The sequence below is a fragment of the Globicephala melas genome, chromosome 2 (genome assembly GCF_963455315.2).
Source record: "Globicephala melas chromosome 2, mGloMel1.2, whole genome shotgun sequence".
Lineage (NCBI taxonomy): Eukaryota > Metazoa > Chordata > Mammalia > Artiodactyla > Delphinidae > Globicephala > Globicephala melas.
The window spans coordinates 63,344,650-63,365,422 of NC_083315.2; the positions used below are offsets into that span (position 1 = coordinate 63,344,650).

Here is a 20,773-nt window from a genome sequence, read left to right on the forward strand (position 1 = left end):
GAACTCCTAATAAAAATTCTGAAACTCTTGGCAGTAACTATAAGTCACAATAATTTTCACTAGCAGATACTTCTTCTTTCTCTTGGAAATAACTGTTTGTTTTCGGGACCATAAAAATGAACTCTAAAATTTTAAATTATTTTACAGGGCCACAAAATTTTTGAACAGAAGTTGCTTAAAAAGTTTAGAGTGTCAAGAAAGTCACATTAATAGCCTAGAGTCCACCTATCAGTCCACCTAATAGTCAGAATCCAACTATCAGAAATAGTTTTGCCAGGTAAAAGAACAAATTAATAAACAAAGACACTCCTATAATCACTGCAGCTGCCAACGCTAGTAAAACGTGAACAGTGAACATCTCTGTGACAAGGGCATAGGATGCATGGCTGAGATGGGGAGGAGATAAGGCTGGTCACTGTTGAATACTCTGGCCACTAGTTCCACACCCGTTCTATCATCTGTAACTTCAGTATCTACAATAATAACGGCAGCTGATCTTCTCTCCTCTCCTCCTCTCATTGATTTCTACTCTTCTCCAGCAACCCATTCTCATGGCCACAATGGGTGCCAAATTACTCTTATGTTGTTATTACTTAGATATATTCCACCTCTACAATCTTCAACTTCAAAAACTTAATCTGACCATAAATTCCCACTATTCCAGCCGACTATTAATTCTCTTGCTTTATGTACTTATCTTTAATTTCATTTAGACTGCTAGTCACAGAAATAATAAATTTTCTCCCAATCTCTTGACAACGTTCTCCTTTTTAATTCTTTAAAAATAGCCTAGGGGCTTCCCTGGTGGAGCAGCGGTTGAGAGTCTGCCTGCCGATGCAGGGGACACGGGTTCGTGCCCCAGTGCGGAAAGATCGCACATGCCACGGAGTGGCTGGGCCCGTGAGCCATGGCCGATAAGCCTGCGAGTCCGGAGCCTGTGCTTCGCAACAGGTGAGGCCACAACAGTGAGAGGCCTGCGTACCAAAAAAAAAAAAAAAAAACAAAAATAGCCTAGACCCTCTTGGTGCTCCAGCCAGGCATCAGGGCTGTGCCTCTGAGGTGGGAGAGCCAAGTTTAGGACACCAGTCCACAAGAGACCTCCCAGCTCCACGTAATGTCATATGGCGAAAATCTACCAGAGATCTCCATCTCAATGTCAAGACCCAGATCCCTCAACGACGAGCAAGCTACAGTGCTGGACATGCTATGCCAAACAACTAGCAAGACAGGAACACAACCCCATCCATCAGCAGAGAGGCTGCCTAAAATCATAATAAGGCCACAGACACCCGAAAACACACGACAAGACGTGGACCGGCCCATCAGAAAGACAAGATCTCGCCTCATCCACCAGAACACAGGCTCTAGTCCCCTCCACCAGGAAGCCTACACAACCAACTGAGCCAACCTTAGACACTGGCGACAGACACCAAAAACAAGGGGACCTATGAACCTGCAGCCTGAAAAAGAAGACCCCAAACACAGTAAGTTAAGCAAAATAAGAAGACAGAGAAAAACACAGCAGATGAAGGAGGAAGGCAAAAACCCACCAGACCAAACAAATGAAGAGGAAATAGGCAGTCTACCTAAAAAAGAATTCAGGAATAATGATAGTAAAGATGATCCAAAATCTTGGAAATAGAAAGGAGAAAATACAAGAAACGTTTAACAAGGACCTATAAGAACTAAAGAGCAAACAAACAGTGATGAACAACACAATAAATGAAATTAAAAATTCTCTACAAGGGATCAATAGCAGAATAACTGAGGCAGAAGAACGGTAAAGTGACCTGGAAGATAAAATAGTGGAAATAACTACTGCAGAGCAAAATAAAGAAAATGAATGAAAAGAACTGAGGACAGTCTCAGAGACCTCTGGGACAACATTAAACACACCAACATTTGAATTATAGGGGTCCCAGAAGAAGAAGAGAAAAAGAAAGGGACTGAGAAAATATTTGAAGAGATTATAGTTGAAAACTTCCCTAATATGGGAAAAGAAATAGTTAATCAAGTCCAGGAAGCACAGAGAGTCCCATACAGGATAAATCCAAGGAGAAACACACCAAGATACATACCAAACTATCAAAAAATAAATACAAAGAAAAAACATTAAAAGCAGCAAGGGAAAAACAACAAATAACACACAAGGGAATCCCCATAAGGTTAACAGTTGATCTCTCAGCAGAAACCCTACAAGCCAGAAGGGAGTGGCAGGACATATTTAAAGTGATGAAGGAGAAAAACCTACAACCAAGTTTACTCGACCCAGCAAGGATCTCATTCAGATTTGACAGAGAAATCAAAAAACCTTTACAGACAAGCAAAAGCTAAGAGAATTCAGCACCACCAAACCAGCTTTACAACAAGTGCTAAAGGAACTTCTCTAGGCAGGAAACACAAGAGAAGGAAAAGACCTACAAGAACAAACCCAAAACAATTAAGAAAATGGTAATAGGTACATACATATCGATAATTACCTTAAATGTAAATGGATTAAATGCTCCAACCAAAAGACACAGATTGGCTGAATGTACACAAAAACAAGACCCATATATATGCTGTTTACAAGAGATTCACTTCAGACCTACGGACACATACAGACTGAAACTGAGGGGATGGAAAAAGATATTCCATGCAAATGGAAATCAAAAGAAAGCTGGAGTAGCAATTCTCATATCAAACAAAATAGACTTTAAAATAAAGACTATTACAAGAGACAAAGAAGGACACTACATAATGATCAAGGGATCAATCCAGAAGTAGCTATAACAATTGTAAATATTTATGTACGCAACATAGGAGCACCTCAATACATAAGGCAAATACTAACAGCCATAAAAGGGGAAATCAACAGGAACACAATTATAGTAGGGGACTTTAACACCCCACTTTCACCAATGGACATATCAACCAAAATGAAAATAAATAAGGAGACACAAGCTTTAAATGATACATTAAATAAGATGGACTTAATTGATATTTATAGGACATTCCACCCAGAAACAACAGAATACATTTCCTTCTCAAGTGCTCATGGAACATTCTCCACGATAGATCATATCTTGGGTCACAAATCAAGCCTCAGTAAATTTAAGAAAATTGAAATTGTATCAAGTATCTTTTCTGACCACAATACTATGAGACTAAATATCAGTTACAGAAAAAACATGTGAAAAAAATACAAACACATGGAGGCTAAACAACACTACTTAATAACCAAGAGATCACTGAAGAAATCAAAGAGGAAATCAAAAAATACCTAGAAACAAATGACAATGAAAATATGACGACCCAAAACCTACGGGATGCAGCAAAAGCATTTCTAAGAGGGAAGTTTATAGCAATACAATCCTACCTTAAGAAACAGGAAACATCTCAAATAAACAACCTAACCTTACACCTAAAGCAATTAGAGAAAGAAGAACAGAAAATCCAAAAGTTAGCAGAAGGAAAGAAATCATAAAGATCAGATCAGAAATAAATGAAAAAGAAATGAAGCAAACGATAGCAAAGATCAATAAAACTAAAAGCTGGTTCTTTGAGAAGATAAACAAAATTGATAAACCATTAGCCAGACTCATCAAGAAAAAAAATCAATAGAATTAGAAATGAAAAAGGAGAAGTAACAACAGACACTGCAGAAATACAACAGATCATGAAAAATTACTATAAGCAACTATATGCCAATAAAATGGACAACCTGGAAGAAATGGACACATTCTTAGAAAAGCACAACTTTCTGAGACTGAACGAGGAATAAACAGAAAATATGAACATACCAATCACAAGCACTGAAATTGACACTACGATTAAAAATCTTCCAACAAATAAAAGCCCAGGACTGGATGGCTTAACAGGCAAATTCTATCAAACATTTAGAGAAGAACTAACACCTATGCTTCTCAAACTCTTCCAAAATATAGCAGAGGGACGAACACTCCCAAACTCATTCTACGAGGCCACCATCACCTTGATACCAAAACCAGACAAAGACGTCACAAAGAAAGAAAACTACAGGCCAATATCACTGATGAACATAGATGCAAAAATCTAGCAAACAGAATCCAACAGCATCTTAAAAGGATCATACACCATGATCAAGTGGGGTTTATCCCAGGAATGCACAGATTCTTCAATATACGCAAATCAATCAATGTGATACACCATATTAACAAATTGAAGGAGAAAAACCATACGATCATCTCAATAGATGCAGAGAAAGCTTTTGACAAAATTCAACACGGATTTATGATTAAAAACCCTCCAGAAAGTAGTCATAGAGGGAACTTTCCTCAACATAATAAAGGCCTTATACGATAAACCCACAGCCAATATCGTCCTCAATGGTGAAAAACTGAAACCATTTCCACTAAGATCAGGAAGAAGACAAGGTTGCCCACTCTCACCAATATTATTCAACATAGTTTTGGAAGTTTTACCCACAGCAATCAGAGAAGAAAAAAAATAAAAGGAATCCAAATTGGAAAAGAAGAAGTAAAGCTGTCACTGTTTGCAGATGACATGATACTACACATAGAAAATCCTAAAGATGCTACCAGATAACTACTAGAGCTAATCAATGAATCTGGTAAAGTAGCAAGATACAAAATTAATGCACAGAAATCTCTGCCATTCTTATACACTATGATGAAAAATCTGAAAGTGAAATTAAGAAAACACTCCCATTTACCATTGCAACAAAAAGAAAAAAATACCTAGGAGTAAACCTACCTAAGGAGACAAAAGACCTGTATGCAGAAAACTACAAGACACTGATGAAAGAAATTAAAGACGATACAAATAGATGGAGAGATATACCATGTTCTTGGATTGGAAGAACCAACATTGTGAAAATGACTCTACTACCCAAAGCAATCTACAGACTCAATACAATCCCTATCAAACTACCACTGGCATTTTTCACAGAACTAGAACCAAAAATTTCACAATTTGTATGGAAACACAAAAGACCCTGAATAGCCAAAGCAATCGTGAGAAAGAAAAACGGAGCTGGAGGAATCAGACTCCCTAGCTTCAGACTATACTACAAAGCTACAGTAATCAAGCCAGCATGGTACTGGCACAAAAACAGAAAGATAGATCAATGGAACAGCATAGAAAGCCCAGAGATAAATCCACACACATATGGTCATCTTATCTTTGATAAAGGATACAAGAATATATAGTGGAGAAAAGACAGCCTCTTCAATAAGTGGTGCTGGAAAAACTGGACAGCTACATGTAGAAAAATGAAATTAGAACACGCCCTAGCAGCATACACAAAAATAAAGTCAAAATGGATTAAAGACCTAAACGTAAGGCCAGACACTATCAAACTCTTAGAGGAAAACATAGGCAGAACACTCTATGACATCAATCACAGCAAGATCCTTTTTGACCCACCTCCTAGAGAAATGGAAATAAAAACAAAAATAAACAAATGGGACCTAATGAAACTTAAAAGCTTTTGCACAGCAAAGGAAACCATAAACAAGACGAAAAGAGAACCATCAGAATGGGAGGAAATATTTGCAAATGAAGCAACTGACAAAGGATTAATCTCCAATATTTACAAGCAGCTCATGCAGCTCAATATCCAAAAAACAAATACGCCAATCCAAAAATGGGCAGAAGACCTATACACATTTCTCCAAAGAAGATATACAGATTGCCAACAAACACAAGAAAGAATGCTCAACATCATTAATCATTAGAGAAATGCAAATCAAATCTACAATGAGATATCATCTCACACCAGTCAGAATGGCCATCATCAAAAAATCTAGAAACAATAAATGCTGGAGAGGGTGTGGAGAAAAAGGAACACTCTTGCACTGTTGGTGGGAATGTAAATTGATACAGCCACTACGGAGAACAGTATGGAGGTTTCTTAAAAAAACTACAAATAAAACTACCATACGACCCAGCAATCCCACTACTGGGCATATACCCTGAGAAAACCATAATTCAAAAAGAGACATGTACCAAAATGTTCACTGCAGCTCTATTTACAATAGCCAGGACATGGAAGCAACCTAAGTGTCCATCAACAGATGAATGGATAAAGAAGATGTGGCACATATATACAATGGAATATTACTCAGCCATAAAAAGAAACGAAATTGAGTTATTTGTGGTGAGGTGGATGGACCTAGAGTCTGTCATACAGAGCGAAGTAAGTCAGAAATAGAAAAAGAAATACTGTATGCTAACACATATATATGGAATGTAAGAAAAAAAAAAGGTCATGAAGAACCTAGGGGTAAGACAGGAATAAAGACACAGACCTACTAGAGCATGGACTTGAGGATATGAGGAGGGGGAGGGGTAGGCTGTGACGAGGTGAGAGAGTGGCATGGACATATATACACTACCAAGCGTAAAGTGGATAGCTAGTGGGAAGCAGCCGCGTACCACAGGGAGATCAGCTAGGTGGTTTGTGACCGCCTAGAGGGGTGGGATAGGGAGGGTGGGAGGGAGGGAGACACAGGAGAGAAGAGATATGGGAACATGTGTATATGTATAACTGATTCACTTTATTATAAAGCAGAAACTAACACACCATTGTAAAGCAATTATACTCCAATAAAGATGTTTTAAAAAAATCTACAAACAATAAATGCTGGAGAGGGTGTGGAGAAAAGGGAACCCTCTTGCTCCGTTGGTAGGAATGTAAATTGATGCAGCCACTATGGAGAACAGTATGGAGGTTCCTTAAAAAACTAAAAATAAAACTACCATATGACCCAGCAATCCCACTACTGGGCATCTACCCTGAGAAAACCATAACTCAAAAAGAGTCATGTACCAAAATGTTCATTGCAGCTCTATTTACAATAGCCAGAACATGGAAGCAAGCTAAGTGTCCATTAACAGACGAATGGATAAAGAAGATGTGGTACATATATATAATGGAATGTTAGCCATAAAAAGAAACAAAATTGAGTTATCTGTAGTGAGGTGGATGGACCTAGAGTCTGTCATACAGAGTGAAGTAAGTCAGAAAGAGAAAAACAAATACCATATGCTAACATATATATATGGAAACTAAAAAAAAAAAAAAAGGTTATGAAGAACCTAGGGGCAAGACGAGAATAAAGATGCAGACCTACTAGAGAATGGACTTGAGGATACGGGGACGGGGAATGGTAAGCTGGGACAAAGTGAAAGAGTTGCATGGACACATGTACACTACCAAATGTAAAATAGATAGCTAGTGGGAAGCAGCCACATAGCACAGGTAGATCAGCTCGGTGCTTTGTGACCGCCTGGAGGGGTGGGATAGGGAGGGTGGGAGGGAGGGAGACGCAAGAGGGAAGAGATATGGGGACATATGTATATGTATAACTGATTCACTTTGTTATAAAGCAGAAACTAACACACCATTGTAAAGTAATTATACTCTAATAAAGACGTTAAAAAAAAAAAAGAATACAGTGGTTGTTGTCAGGGGCTGGGGGAGGCACCGAGAAATGGGGAGTTGTTTTTAATAGGTATAAAGTTTCTGTTACACTTTATAGAGATCTGCCATAAAATGTGGTGCCTATATTTATTAATACTGCATAGTACACTTAAAAATGTGTTAAGAGGATAGATTTCATAATGTGTTCTTACCATAATAAAAAAGCAATTAATTAAAAAAAAAGTAACCTAACCATATGGTCCATCATTTCTTTCGTCATTATACTTGAATTTTTAAATTCTTTATCTTTTTTTTTTTTTTTTTGAGGTACGCATGCCTCCCACTGTCGTGGCCTCTCCCGTTGCGGAGCACAGGCTCCGGACGTGCAGGCTCAGCAGCCACGGCTCATGGGCCCAGCCGTTCCGCGGCATGTGGGATCTTCCCGGACCGGGGCACGAACCCATGTCCCCTGCATTGGCAGGCGGACTCTCAACCACTGCGCCACCAGGGAAGTCCCCCTTATCTTTGATCTTTCATCTCCTTATTCTTTATAAGACATTTAGCTTCTCTACTTATATACCTTGCTACTCTGTGCTCCTGGAATACTCACTCAACAATTCAGACTGTAGTTGCTACAGTTTCATGGTCTATAACCTCCTTTATTTCCTCAGGATTTTCCTTCAGTAACGCAACACTTCCCCAGTTAGCTCCCTAGTATACCTGAAAAGTATGGAGAGATATACCATGATTTTTAAAGTGCTGATTTATTATCTTAAGAATGTTAATCCTACTGAAATAAACAACTTAAATGACATTTGAATAAGATTCTAACATTTCCATTTAGATTAAATGATTTTAAAGTTCATATGTAAGAACAAGTGTGTAAGAACTGAAACTTTGAAAAGAATAGTGAAAGCGTATTTCCCTTACTAGATATTAAAACTTAGTATAAAATGACAATAATCAAAAGAGTCTGGTATTGGCATTAGGACATAAAAGTAGATTAGTGACATGGAATAGAGAGTCCAGAAGTATATCCAATATTTATGGGAACCTACTATAACATGAAAATGGCATTCTCATTAAAAAAGACAATAATTTAATTGAGGAATGCTATTAGAAAATTAACTAGTCAATTGAAATAAAATCAAGTTACACTCTTACCTAACACCATATATAAAAATAAATTTGACATATTAAAGGAGTAATTTTAAAACCTTATTAAAATTTCAGGATAAAATTTATAAGATCATTTGGATAAACTTGGTACTAGGAAATCTTCTTAAGGAAGATAAAAAATATATTTTTTAATAAAAGATAAATCAGAAATAGAACTGACTTGTATAGTATTTCATAAATCTAAAGCCCAATGATATAAAGTTTTAATTTTATAAAGTATAGTTCTAGCCAAGTAAAATTACATTTTGACATTTAAAAAATATTAAATAAAGCTCCAGGGCAATATAAGTGATATATCTGTTATACAAATCATTACTTAATTAGAATTTTAATTGCTTCCTTATTTTTCTAGCTAAAAGATCTGAGAAACTCTACCATGTGGATACCCAAGTGAGCTAAAGGAGGTACACTGATCAATATAAATTAATCTTATAACTAAAATTGTAAAAGTATATTTGTCGGGCTTCCCTGGTGGTGCAGTGGTTGAGAGTCCGCCTGCCGATGCAGGGGACACGGGTTCGTGCCCTGGTCCGGGAAGATCCCACATGCCGCGGAGCGGCTGGGCCCGTGAGCCATGGCCACTGAGCCTGCGCATCCGGAGCCTGTGCTCCACAACGGGTGAGGCCACGACAGTGAGAGGCCCGCATACCACCAAAAAAAAAAGTATATTTGTCTTTAAAATATATGTCAAACTCTTTAACTCCAGTAAACTTCCAAAATATTATTCTAATTCCTCTTAAATGACTTTATCGCATTCTTCATATATGGAAAGCTTAAAGAATACTGGCTGAAAACTTGAAATAAAAGCTATATTATATTTAGTTTGAAATGTGTTTCAGAATTTGGTTTGGTCATTAGATAACTGTGCATCAAGTGAAACAAAATTGCAGTGCATTCTATCTTTGATTTTTAGGTTTTAAATTATATATATATGTTTTTAAATTATAAATAAACTATGAAAATATATATGCTTTATATTCCTCTTATTTACTTGATTCTAGTATGCCTTCTTGAGAGGAAGAGAAATATGTCAAGTCTAGAAAGCGTCCTCAGATTTGCTCATAAATCAAGGGATATATGTTATCTGACCAATGTGTCATAGAAGAGGCTGTGAGCCACTGGAATAGACAGATATTATAGAACAGAACTGGAGTAACTATTCAGATTTTATGCCGAATTGCTTAATACTACTAGTTAAGGAGTAAGGATTTGTGATAGCTACTGGGGAAACAACAGAGGTTAAGACAATCAGGATTCTTTTCCTTGAGAAGCTTACATTCTAGTGGGGAAGACAGTTATGAAACAGCTAATTACCCACTATTTATTTAATTATGGTCATGATAAGTGCTAACAAGGGCAAGTGCAGAGTACTGGGAGAAAAAAAGGTTATCTGATCTAGCCTAGTCTCCGGGAAGTCGTTAGGGAAGGCTTTTCAGGGGAAGTGAGGTTTAAATTTAAGACCTCCAGGCTGAGTGGTAGTTAGCCAGGGTAGGGTGAGGAAAGTAGGGCAGGGGAGAATACAACTGTTTGTAAGAGAAGGGTTCTGAAGTAGGAAGTAACTGAACTGGAAATCACTGAGGCTGCAGCACAAGAATAAAGTGGCTGATGGTATGGGATAAAATAGGTGAGGTGGGTAGAGGGTCTCACAGGCTATATTAAGTAATCTAGATTTATTCCTATGAAAAATAAGAAACTACTGAAGGGTTTTTAAATTAGGGGTCAGCTTATATTTTCAATATAATGCTAATTTCAGTAGGTTTTCTTAAGAAAACTATCTTAAAATAATTATATGTCAAATGTTTTCCTGTTTCTGCTCCAAATTCAGTTCTCCAAAGACACTAGTATCTGGAAAGAATACCATTGCATACCCTGTTTCCTCTGGAAATGCAGAGATGGTGCTTCCATCGTTCTGACAGTGGTCCTGAGAGTCTGAATCTTTTCCATCTTGGTTTGTAGCAATATTGGTAATTCGATGTTGTTGCAAGTCCCACTTTCGAGCTACGTTGTTAATTATTAACCTTTTCTTCTCCTATGAAAAAGTTCATTGGGACAAGAATTACATAATGCAATTTTTGTAGCACGGGAGTCCAAGGAGCATATTGTTTGTACTACTTATCACACCTTTAAAAGGAGTCTGTTACTTAAAAGTAGCTACCAAATATGTATTCTAAAACACAGTATAAGTGGCCTTTATTTAACCTATGCAATCAACCATCTCAACGATGCTCTATCATCCTTAACAAATTATATGCAAAACAATAATTACTTCCATTGGAGATAAGAAAATTCACTATTTGAAAGTTTAATTTGACAGAAATTTATATATTCAAGCGTTATGCGAAGTTTTAATTAGACAGAAAATTATGTCTTTGTGTTTAAACACAGCAAGAAAAAACTAATGATATTTTAATTTTCCTATTCAATAATTATGGCAAATATGGTGGAATACTTTGGGGGGGAAAGGAGGAAGGAGAGAGACTGATCAATGTTCCAAGCTTCACAGCATAAATTACAATGTCTGAAAATTAATAATCATACATAGACTATTAAATGAAGTTGTACTAGGTTGAAATATTTCTAGATAACTAATAGCATCCTAGATTATCCATTATCAAAAGTTAATTTTTAAATGGCATATTGATTAAATCAGAGTGCTGAAAATGGACACTTTCCCTTTTCTCTTTACTAAGAGAACAATCATCCAGTGAAAAACCATCTGTGTGATACTAATTCACCTGCTCTCTTTGGAGCCAGTGAAGGCTGTTAGGAAGAGTCTTTGCCCATTCCCTCAGTGCATTCACACATGCAGAATACTTATGTTTAGTTCCACCTCTTTGCCTATCTAAAATTTTAGATGTAGAAATGGCATTGGATAGGAATGAAAAGTGGTGACAAAGCTTAATTAAAACTAAACATTTTAAAAGTTCTATTTCTGCATTTAAAAAAGTTTCTAGCATGGGTTCTTTTTTCTATTGCTTGGAATTTCAAATTTGTTTATATAATTAAATGGGTTATACTTAATATGTATATACTTCTGAGCCTTTTTGACATTTTATGTATGTCTTTCTTATCTAAAGCAAGTAGGAACCTGCCATTCTACTATAAATTTTCCCCCCAAATCTATGATAAAAAGGCACCTTACCTTAAAGAATTCTATTTCAGTTATCTGCAGATGACTGGGACAAACCAATTCTTAATCTAAGCAATACCACTATTTTTACTCAGTACCAAGGCTACTTTGAAAGAGGCAGGGGCAGCGAGTAAATGGAGGATGGCTATCATGCTGGCTCCATGCATTTGGTTTTCTGGCTGACTTTGAGTCGGCAAAAATAAATATTCTAAGTGAGGTAGATATAGTGATGCTTAGAAACAGGGCACAAAAGTTTACACCACTGAGTATGCTAACAAATTTATAACAAGATACTCTCAAAACGCAAACACTTTCCTATACCAATCCCAAAGTTAAGCTTTCTTTAATTGGGTTATTAAAATCAGATCAACACCAGGTTGACTAAGAAAATGGATATTTTCATTGAGGCCAAGAAAAGGGAAGACATTTTAAAACAAGAGTGCAGTCTAGGGTCAGGTGGGGATTGCTGGTTGGCCAGGGGGCCAAACAAGGGCTCTAGGTGTCTGTGGAGCAAAGAAAAGAGGAGCAAAAGAAAGCCTAGAGATTCTGTAAGGCAAAAGGGGGTACACCCCAAAAATTTCATGCTCAAAGATCATGGATGCATTTGGCATATATTAGTACAATCACGACTATAGCTAGACGGCAATTTGCCAAGTCTGTGTTAAAGGGACAATTATTTTAGAAGATGCCAACTTTCAGCTTCTGCCACTTGAGTCTATTCTTTATAGTCCAAGCAATACCACACCAGTATATCCCATAACTATCACTTCCATTCATTTCCAAGTTTGAAAAGAAAATAGAAAGATAGAAAAGCGATAAGGCTGAAGATATAGGTCCATACACTCTTCCTGTCCCTCTGTAACCACCCATCCCATTTTCTTAATGATCAATATGTGTTGTCACATGAAACAATCTCCAGTAAATGCTGAGGGTCTTTGATATCATGACCCTGAATCTGAGCTAGAGCTAGAATTCCTGATTTCCTACACTTTCCCTCTTACTAAAAATTTTTAAAATTAAATAACCCTCATAATTAAAGAGCCCTATTTAGCGACTTCAAGAGAAGCATTAGGTATTTTTTGAAGTTTTCATAAATATTTTCCAAACATCTAAAAAACATGTTAGCTAAAAATTTAATGGCATATTTCCAAAAATACTGATGGTTACAAGCAGCTGAATTGGGTATATAATAAAAAATGTTCAGTTCAAAGATGGAGTCAAGTGCAATTTGCTGCCTATACTAGGTTCTACTTACACTGGAAGCCTTAGAGTTAAATCACCAATAACAGCAGGTGAGAAAATTTTAGCATACTGAGTAACAGTTCTAATTACTTTTGAAGTAGCAGCCTGGAGCTGAGAGGGCTTGGGACCAAGTTTGTTTTGTTTTGTTTTGTTTGTTAATTTTGGAGTAGTTTTCATAGAGTAAAATACACACGTTCAAGTGTACTCTTTGATCAGTTTTGACAAATGTGTATATCTGCTAACTCATAACATTTCCATCACCCCAGTAAGTTCACTAAGATACAACTTTGTATCCCTATTAGTCATTTTTAAAAATTCTGAATGCCATTTTAATTTTAAAAAGAAAAGCACCTACACAAGACAAGAATGAGTAATGGTAATCAGGGTGATATCCTTAGTTTCAGAACATAGTAGAATCATAATAAGAACTATAAACTTTAAGCTGTCTTTATTTATTATACTTTGTTATGTTAATATAAAATATTTTTAAAGAAAACATTTTAAGGAAATTTAACATCTGATATGTTAAATAATTTAAAACCAGTTTAAAAAACCTTTAATTCCTATACTCCTCAAAACCTTTACCACCTCTATATCAGAGACGCTAATGGAGAAATTTTTTTAATGCAAAAAGCCATCATTTAAAAAAAAAACATGTAGCAGAGCTCATTAAAAGATATCATTAAAGATGACAGTCTACTACAGCGGTTTCCAAAATGAAATGCACATGCCATGAGGATACACATGGTGATATACTGGTATGGAAAAAATTATAACTTCTGTTATATTTATTTTTAATCTCTTTTACAATTTCTATCTTTTGCATTGTGTTTTATAATGTACATTATATTGTATTTCAGAAGTAAAAGTTTGTTTATAGGTAGTGACTTATAAAAGTTTTAAGGGTGTTTGTTTATTAAAAACACTCTACTGATAGGAATGAAAAATTTACAGTTTGGAAACTACTTTTCTAGCTGATTAGCTAGCTAGCTTCACTGGGTGTGAGTGCATGTGCACATATATGAATGCAGACATCATAGAAAATACCTTAAGCAAAGATTGCTTATGACTTTCTCGCTTCTTCTCTTCCTCTTTTTTGGCTACAACAGATGCCATACGCCTTTCTTCTTCCTAAAAGAAAAATGTAAAAAAGTATTATTAAGTATTTAACCTTTTTTATGCTAAATATCTTCAGTTTTCCAAGTCTGATTTTCTTTGTGAGAGGCATACTACTTGCTAATAGAAAATATGCCCTCAAAGAAAAAGTTAGTATGTTCCTCTTTATTTTCTTCTTCCGTCTTAATTCTAAAAGAAACCTGTACATTCTTAACTCTGCTCCACACTCTTGATGTGAGATAAACCTAACTAATACAAGAAAGAAAAAAGAATGAGAAGAGAAAAAAGAAAGGGGAAGCAGGCTTCTATAATTTTTCTTTGTACTGTAGTTCCACATGGAGAGACTTAACAAACTTGCTATCATGAAGATAAAAAGGATAAAAATTATACTCTTAACAATCTTTATTTAATTTATGGTTGCAAATCAGAGGTTTTTCTTAATGACAAAACAGCTGTGAAAGCTTTTAAAAACTCTCCATTGATATTAATAAATTATTCTCCATTAATATCATTACTTTTACTTTGTTTTTAAGTTGATTTGGCCAGTCTAATTTCTTCCATTCTAAAAACTATGAAATAATATTATTGTAATAACATTATACAGTTTAGAAAAATTTTTTAAAATCAGTCATAATCCTAACACCCTAACTCAAATATTATCATTTCTGTATCACATTACAATACTCACTATGAGCAAATTTTTAAATGTTGCAATCTATATACACAATCTGGATCATGTTTTTTTCCCCCTGAATATTGGCAAATTTTAATAAAGTAAATTATAACCATGTAAGTTTTAATTTTTATTACCAAAAGATTTGTAGGCATTCAAAATGATGTCACAATTTGAGAAAACAATATCTTCATAAAAGACAAACCTGAAAATATCTTCAGTGATAGAAAATTTAAAAAGTAATTCAGTACATTTGAAGCAGAACTTTTTAAGAAATAAAAAATTACAAAAACTGATATGAAAAATTTAATGGAGGTGGTTTGAAGAGCAGATTTTATACAGCTGAAGAGAGAATCAGCCAACTGGAAAACAGGTCAGAAGAAATTTTCCTGTATGCTTTCATACTAGCCTATACTTGCCAATCATAGCACTTAACCTGTTTCATTTAAATTATTTCTGGTACTATCTCTTGCCTTTCCTGCAAATAGCTCCACGAAGGTATGGACCAGGTCAGCTCCCCATTACATAGTAGATATTCAATAAACATATATTCAAGGAATGAATTATTGAATGTACATCTGTATACATCTGTTCAATAATTTCCTAAAACTGAAACTACTAAATCAAGTGGTAGACATATTTCTAGGCCTTTTGATATGTTTGCAAATTTCCCTCCATAAATGTAGTACTAACTGACACTTCTACCAGAAGTTAACATTTGATTTAAAATATAATGGATAGTCATAAGAGTTGTTCGCCAAATATTCCTGTGTCTCCCCACATCCTGGCCACATTGTGAGATAGCACTTCATGCCCTTTTGAAGTTAGGTGAGGTCATGTGACTTGCTTTGGCCAATGTCATATGAACAAAAGTGACATGTGTTTACTTCTGGGTGGAACATTTCAGACAATGATGACATAGCTATTCTCTCTCTCACCTCTACTGTAGAATTTGCAAAGCTCCAGAGGTTGGGTACTTTGAAGGCCTTGGTCCTGGAATGAGGACAACACAGAGTAAAGTTCCCAGATCACATACTATGGGCAGACTGACAGTATGAGCATGAAGTAAACTTTGTGGATTTAATCCACTGAGGTTAGAGAAGTTGCTACTGTAATATAATCTAGCCTATCCTGATCAGTATATACATTATATTAGAATTAAGGAAGGTCAAAGAGATCACAAATAGGTATTCTAGGGTGTGAGCCATTACAAATGCTTCTGAAAACAAAGAAAGGACCTAGACTAAAGAAGTAAATAAAAAATGCACAAAGAGAAACTATCATGGAGTTAAAAAGGAAAGTAGAATGTATCTCCTGTAAAACTCTAATTTTAGAAATGAGGAAATGAATACTCTGAGAAGTTTAGTAAATTATACAAGGTCACACAGCTAGTGACAAAGCCAGGATCAGGGCCAGAAATCATCTGTGAGAAATGCAGTTTGTATTTTTATAATAAGGATATATTTAAATGTGTCTTACTGATTTTAGAGAGATGAAAAAAGTGAGGTCAAAATTTAGAAGCAATCTGCCATATGATTTAGTTGTTTTAAAGGGAATGAAAATTTATGTGATTTTTGATGAATTTAAAGTATATTTTATGGACGGAGACCTTCAAGATGGTGGAGGAGTAAGACATGGAGATCACCTTCCTCCCTACAAATACATCAGAAATACAACTACATGTGGAACAACTCCTACAGAACACCTACTGAATGCTGGCAAAAGACCTCAGACTTCCCAAAAGGCAAGAAACTCCCCAAGTACCTGGGTAGGGCAAAAGAAAAAAGAAAAAAACAGAGGCAAAAGAATAGGGACAGGACCTGCACCTCTGGGAGGTGGCTGTGAAGGAGGAAAAGTTTCCACACACTGGAAAGCCCCTTCACTGGTGGAGACCCGGGGTGGCCGGGGGGAAGCTTTGGAGCCATGGAGGAGAGCGCAGCAACAGGGGTACAGAGGGCAAAGCGGAGAGATTCCCGCACAGAGGATGGGGGCCGACCAGCACTCACCAGCCTCAGAGGCTTGTCCGCTCACCTGCAGGGGCGTGTGGGGGCTGGGAGCTGAGGCTACGGTTTCAGACGTCAGATCCCAGGGAGAGGACGGGGTTGCCTGCGTGAACACAGCCTGAAGGGGGCTAGTGTGCCACAGCTAGCCGGGAGGGACTCTGGGAAAATGTCTGGAATTGCCCAAGAGTCAAGAGAGCATTGTTTCGGGGTGCGCTAGGAGAGGGGATTCAGAACAGTGCCTAAACAAGCTCCAGAGATGAGAGCAAGGCACGGCTATCAGCGCGGACACCAGAGACGGGCATGAAATGCTAAGGCTGCTGCTGCAGCCACCAAGAAGCCTGTGTGCAAGCACAGGTCACTATCCACACCTCCCCTCCCAGGAGCCGGTGCAGCCCGCCAATGCCAGGGTCCTGTGATCCAGGGACAGCCTCCTCGGGAGAACACATGGCATGCCTCAGGCTGTTGCAACATCACGCCAGCCTCCGCCACCACAGGCTTGCCCTGCATTCCGTTCCCCAACCACCCCCTGGCCTGAGTGAGCCAGAGCCCCTCATCAGCTGCTACTTTAACCCCGTCCTGTCTGAGAGAAAAACAGATGCCCTCAGGCAACCTACACACAGAGGCAGGGTCCAAACCAAAGCTGAACCCCAGGAGCTGTGCAAACAAAGAAGAGAAAGGGAAATTTCTCCCAACAGCCTCAGGAGCAGCAGATTAAATCTCCACAATCAACTTGATGTGCCCTGCATCTGTGGAATACCTGAATACACAACGAATCATCCTATAATTGAGGGGGTGGATGTTGGGAGCAACTGTAGACTTGGGGTTTGCCTTCTGTATCTAATTTGTTTTTGGTTTTATGTTTTTCTTAGTTTAGTATATAGAGTTTATAATCATTGGTATATTTGTTTATTGATTTGGTTGCTCTCTTCCTTGTTTTTTAATATACATATACATATATTTTTGTTTTTTGCTTTTTCTCTTTTTATGAGTGTGTATGTGTATGCTTCTTTGTGTGATTTTGTCTGTATAGCTCTCCTTTTACCATTTCTCCTAGGATTCTATCTGTCCGTTTTTATTTTTTTCTTCTTTTTTTAATTAGTATACTTTTTAGTGCTTGTTATCACTGGTGGATTTGTTTTTTGGTTTGGTTGCTCTCTTCTTTCTTTCCTTTTTTTTGCTTTTTTCCATTATTTTTAATTTTTCTTTTATTTTTAATAATAATTATTTATTTTAATAACTGTTATTTTTTCTTTCTTTCTTTCTTATTTTCTCCCTTCTTTTCTGAGCTGTGTGGCTGACAGGGTTTTGGTGCTCCAGCCGAGTGTCAGGCCTGTGCCTCTGAGGTGGGAGAGCCGAGTTCAGGTCATTGGTCCATCAGAGACCTCCTGACTCCACAAAATATCAAATGGAGAATGCTCTCCCAGAGATCTCCATCACAACGCTAAGACCCAACTCCACTCAACAACCAGCAAGTTACAGTGCTGGACACCCTGTGCCAAATAAATGGCAAGACAGGAACACAACACCACCCATTAACACAGAGGCTGCCTAAAATCAAAATAAAGTCACAGACACCCCAAAACACAGCACCGGACGTAGTCCTGCTCACCAGAAAGACAAAATCCAGCCTCAACCACCAGAACACAGGCACTAGTCTCCTCCACCAGGAAGCCTACACAAACCGCTGAGCCAACCTTAGCCACTGGGGGTAGACACCAAAAACAATGGGAACTATGAACATGCAGCCTGCAAAAAGGAGACCCCAAACACAGTAAGTTAAGCAAGAGGAGAAGACAGAGAAACACACAGCAGATGAAGGAGCACGGTAAAAACCCAACAGACCAAACAAATGAAGAGGAAATAGGCAGTCTACCTGAAAAAGAATTCAGAATAATAATAGTAAAGATATCCAAAATCTTGGAAATAGAATGGAGAAAATACAAGAAACGTGTAACAAGGACCTATAAGAACTAAAGAGCAAACAAACAATGATGAACAACACAATAAATGAAATTAAAAATTCTCTACAAGGAATCAATAGCAGAATAACTGAGGCAGAAGAACAGATAAGTGACCTGGATGATAAAATACTGGAAAAAATTACCGCAGAGCAGAATAAAGATAAAAGGATGAAAAGAATTGAGGAGAGTCTCAGAGACCTCTGGGACAACATTAAACACACCAACATATGAATTATAGAGGTCCCAGAAGAAGAGGAGAAAAAGAAAGGGACTGAGAAAATAATTGAAGAGATTAGAGTCGAAAACTTCCTTAATATGGGAAAGGAAATAGTCAATCAAGTCCAGGCAGCGCAGAGAGTCCCATACAGGATAAATCCAGGGAGAAACATGCCAAGACACATATTAATCAAACTATGAAAAATTAAATACAAAGAAAAAATATTAAAAGCAGAAAGGGAAAAACAACAGATAACATACAAGGGGATCCCCATTAGGTTAACAGCTGATCTTTCAGTAGAAACTCTGCAAGCCAGAAGGGCGTGGCAGGACATATTTGATGAAAAGGAAAAACCTACAACCAAGATGCCTCTACCCAGCAAGAATCTCATTTAGATTCGGCAGAAAATTAAAAGCTTTACAGACAAGCAAAGCTAAGAGAATTCAGCACCACTAAAGCAGCTTTACAACAAATGCTAAAGGAACTTCTCTAGGCAGGAAACACAAGAGAAGGAAAAGACTTGCAATAACAAACCGAAAACAATTAAGAAAATGGGAATAGGAACATACATATCGATAATTACCTTAAATGTAAATGGATTAAATTCTCCCACCAAGACATAGACTGGCTGAATGGATACAAAAACAAGACCCATATATATGCTGTCTACAAGAGACCCACTTCAGACCTAGCGACACATACAGACTGAAAGTGAGGGGATGGAAAAAGATATTCCATGCAAGTGGAAATCAAAAGATAGCTGAAGTAGCAAATCTCATATCAGACAAAAGAGACTTTAAAATAAAGACTATTACAAGAGACAATGAAGAACACTACATAATGATGAAGGGATCAATCCAAGAAGAAGATATAACAATTTTAAATGTTTATGCATTCAACATAGGAGCACCTCAATATGTAAGGCAAATGCTGACAGCCATAAAAGGGGAAGTCGACAGTAACACAATCATAGCAGGGGACTTTAACACTCCACTTTCACCAATGGACAGATCATCCAAAATGAAAATAAATAAGGAAACACATGCTTTAAATGACACATTAAACAAGATGTACTGAATCGATATTTATAGGACATTCCATCCAAAAACAACAGAATATACTTTCTTCTCAAGTGCTCATGGAACATTCTCCAGGATAGATCATATCTTGGGTCACAAATCAAGCCTCGGTAAATTTAAGAAAATTGAAATTGTATCAAGTATCTATTCTGACCACAACACTATGCAACTAGGTATCAAGTACAGGAAAAATCTGTAAAAAGTACAAAAACATGGAGGCTAAACAATATGCTACTAAATAACCAAGAGATCACTGAAGAAATCAAAGAGGAAATCAAAAAATACCTAGAAACAAATGACAATGAAAACATGACGACCCAAAACCTATGGGATGCAGCAAAAGCAGTTCTAAGAGGGAAGTTTATAGCAATACAATCCTACCTCAGGAAACAAGAAACATCTCAAATAAACAACCTAATCTTACACCTAAAGCAATTAGACAAAGGAGAACAAAATAACCCCAAAGTTAGCAGAAGGAAGGAAATCATAAAGATCAGATCAGAAATAAATGAAAAAGAAATGAAGGAAACAATATTAAAGATCAATAAAACTAAAAGCTTGTTTTTTGAGAAGAGAAACAAAATTGATAAAGCATTAGCCAGACTCAACAGGAAAAAAAGGGAGAAGACTCAAATCAATAGAATTAGAAATAAAAAGGAGAAGTAACAACAGACACTGCAGAAATACAAAGGATCATGAGATCTTACTACAAGCAACTATATGCTAATAAAGTGGACAACCTGGAAAAAATGGACAAATTCTCAGAGA

General features: G+C 36.9%; 1 protein-coding gene across 7 annotated transcripts in view; it reads right to left on the minus strand.

Annotated features, from left to right (window-relative positions):
- LRRC49 (leucine rich repeat containing 49) overlaps window positions 1-20,773 on the minus strand; it is a 128,846-nt gene that overhangs the window by 27,724 nt on the left and 80,349 nt on the right. For all 7 annotated transcript variants that reach the window (XM_030875088.3, XM_030875087.3, XM_030875089.3 and 4 more), the window contains 2 exons: window positions 14,004-14,087; window positions 10,453-10,613 (listed from right to left, as the gene is read on the minus strand). In XM_030875088.3, the coding sequence (XP_030730948.2) occupies window positions 10,453-10,613; window positions 14,004-14,087 (245 nt within the window). The remainder of the gene's footprint in view (window positions 1-10,452; window positions 10,614-14,003; window positions 14,088-20,773) is intronic.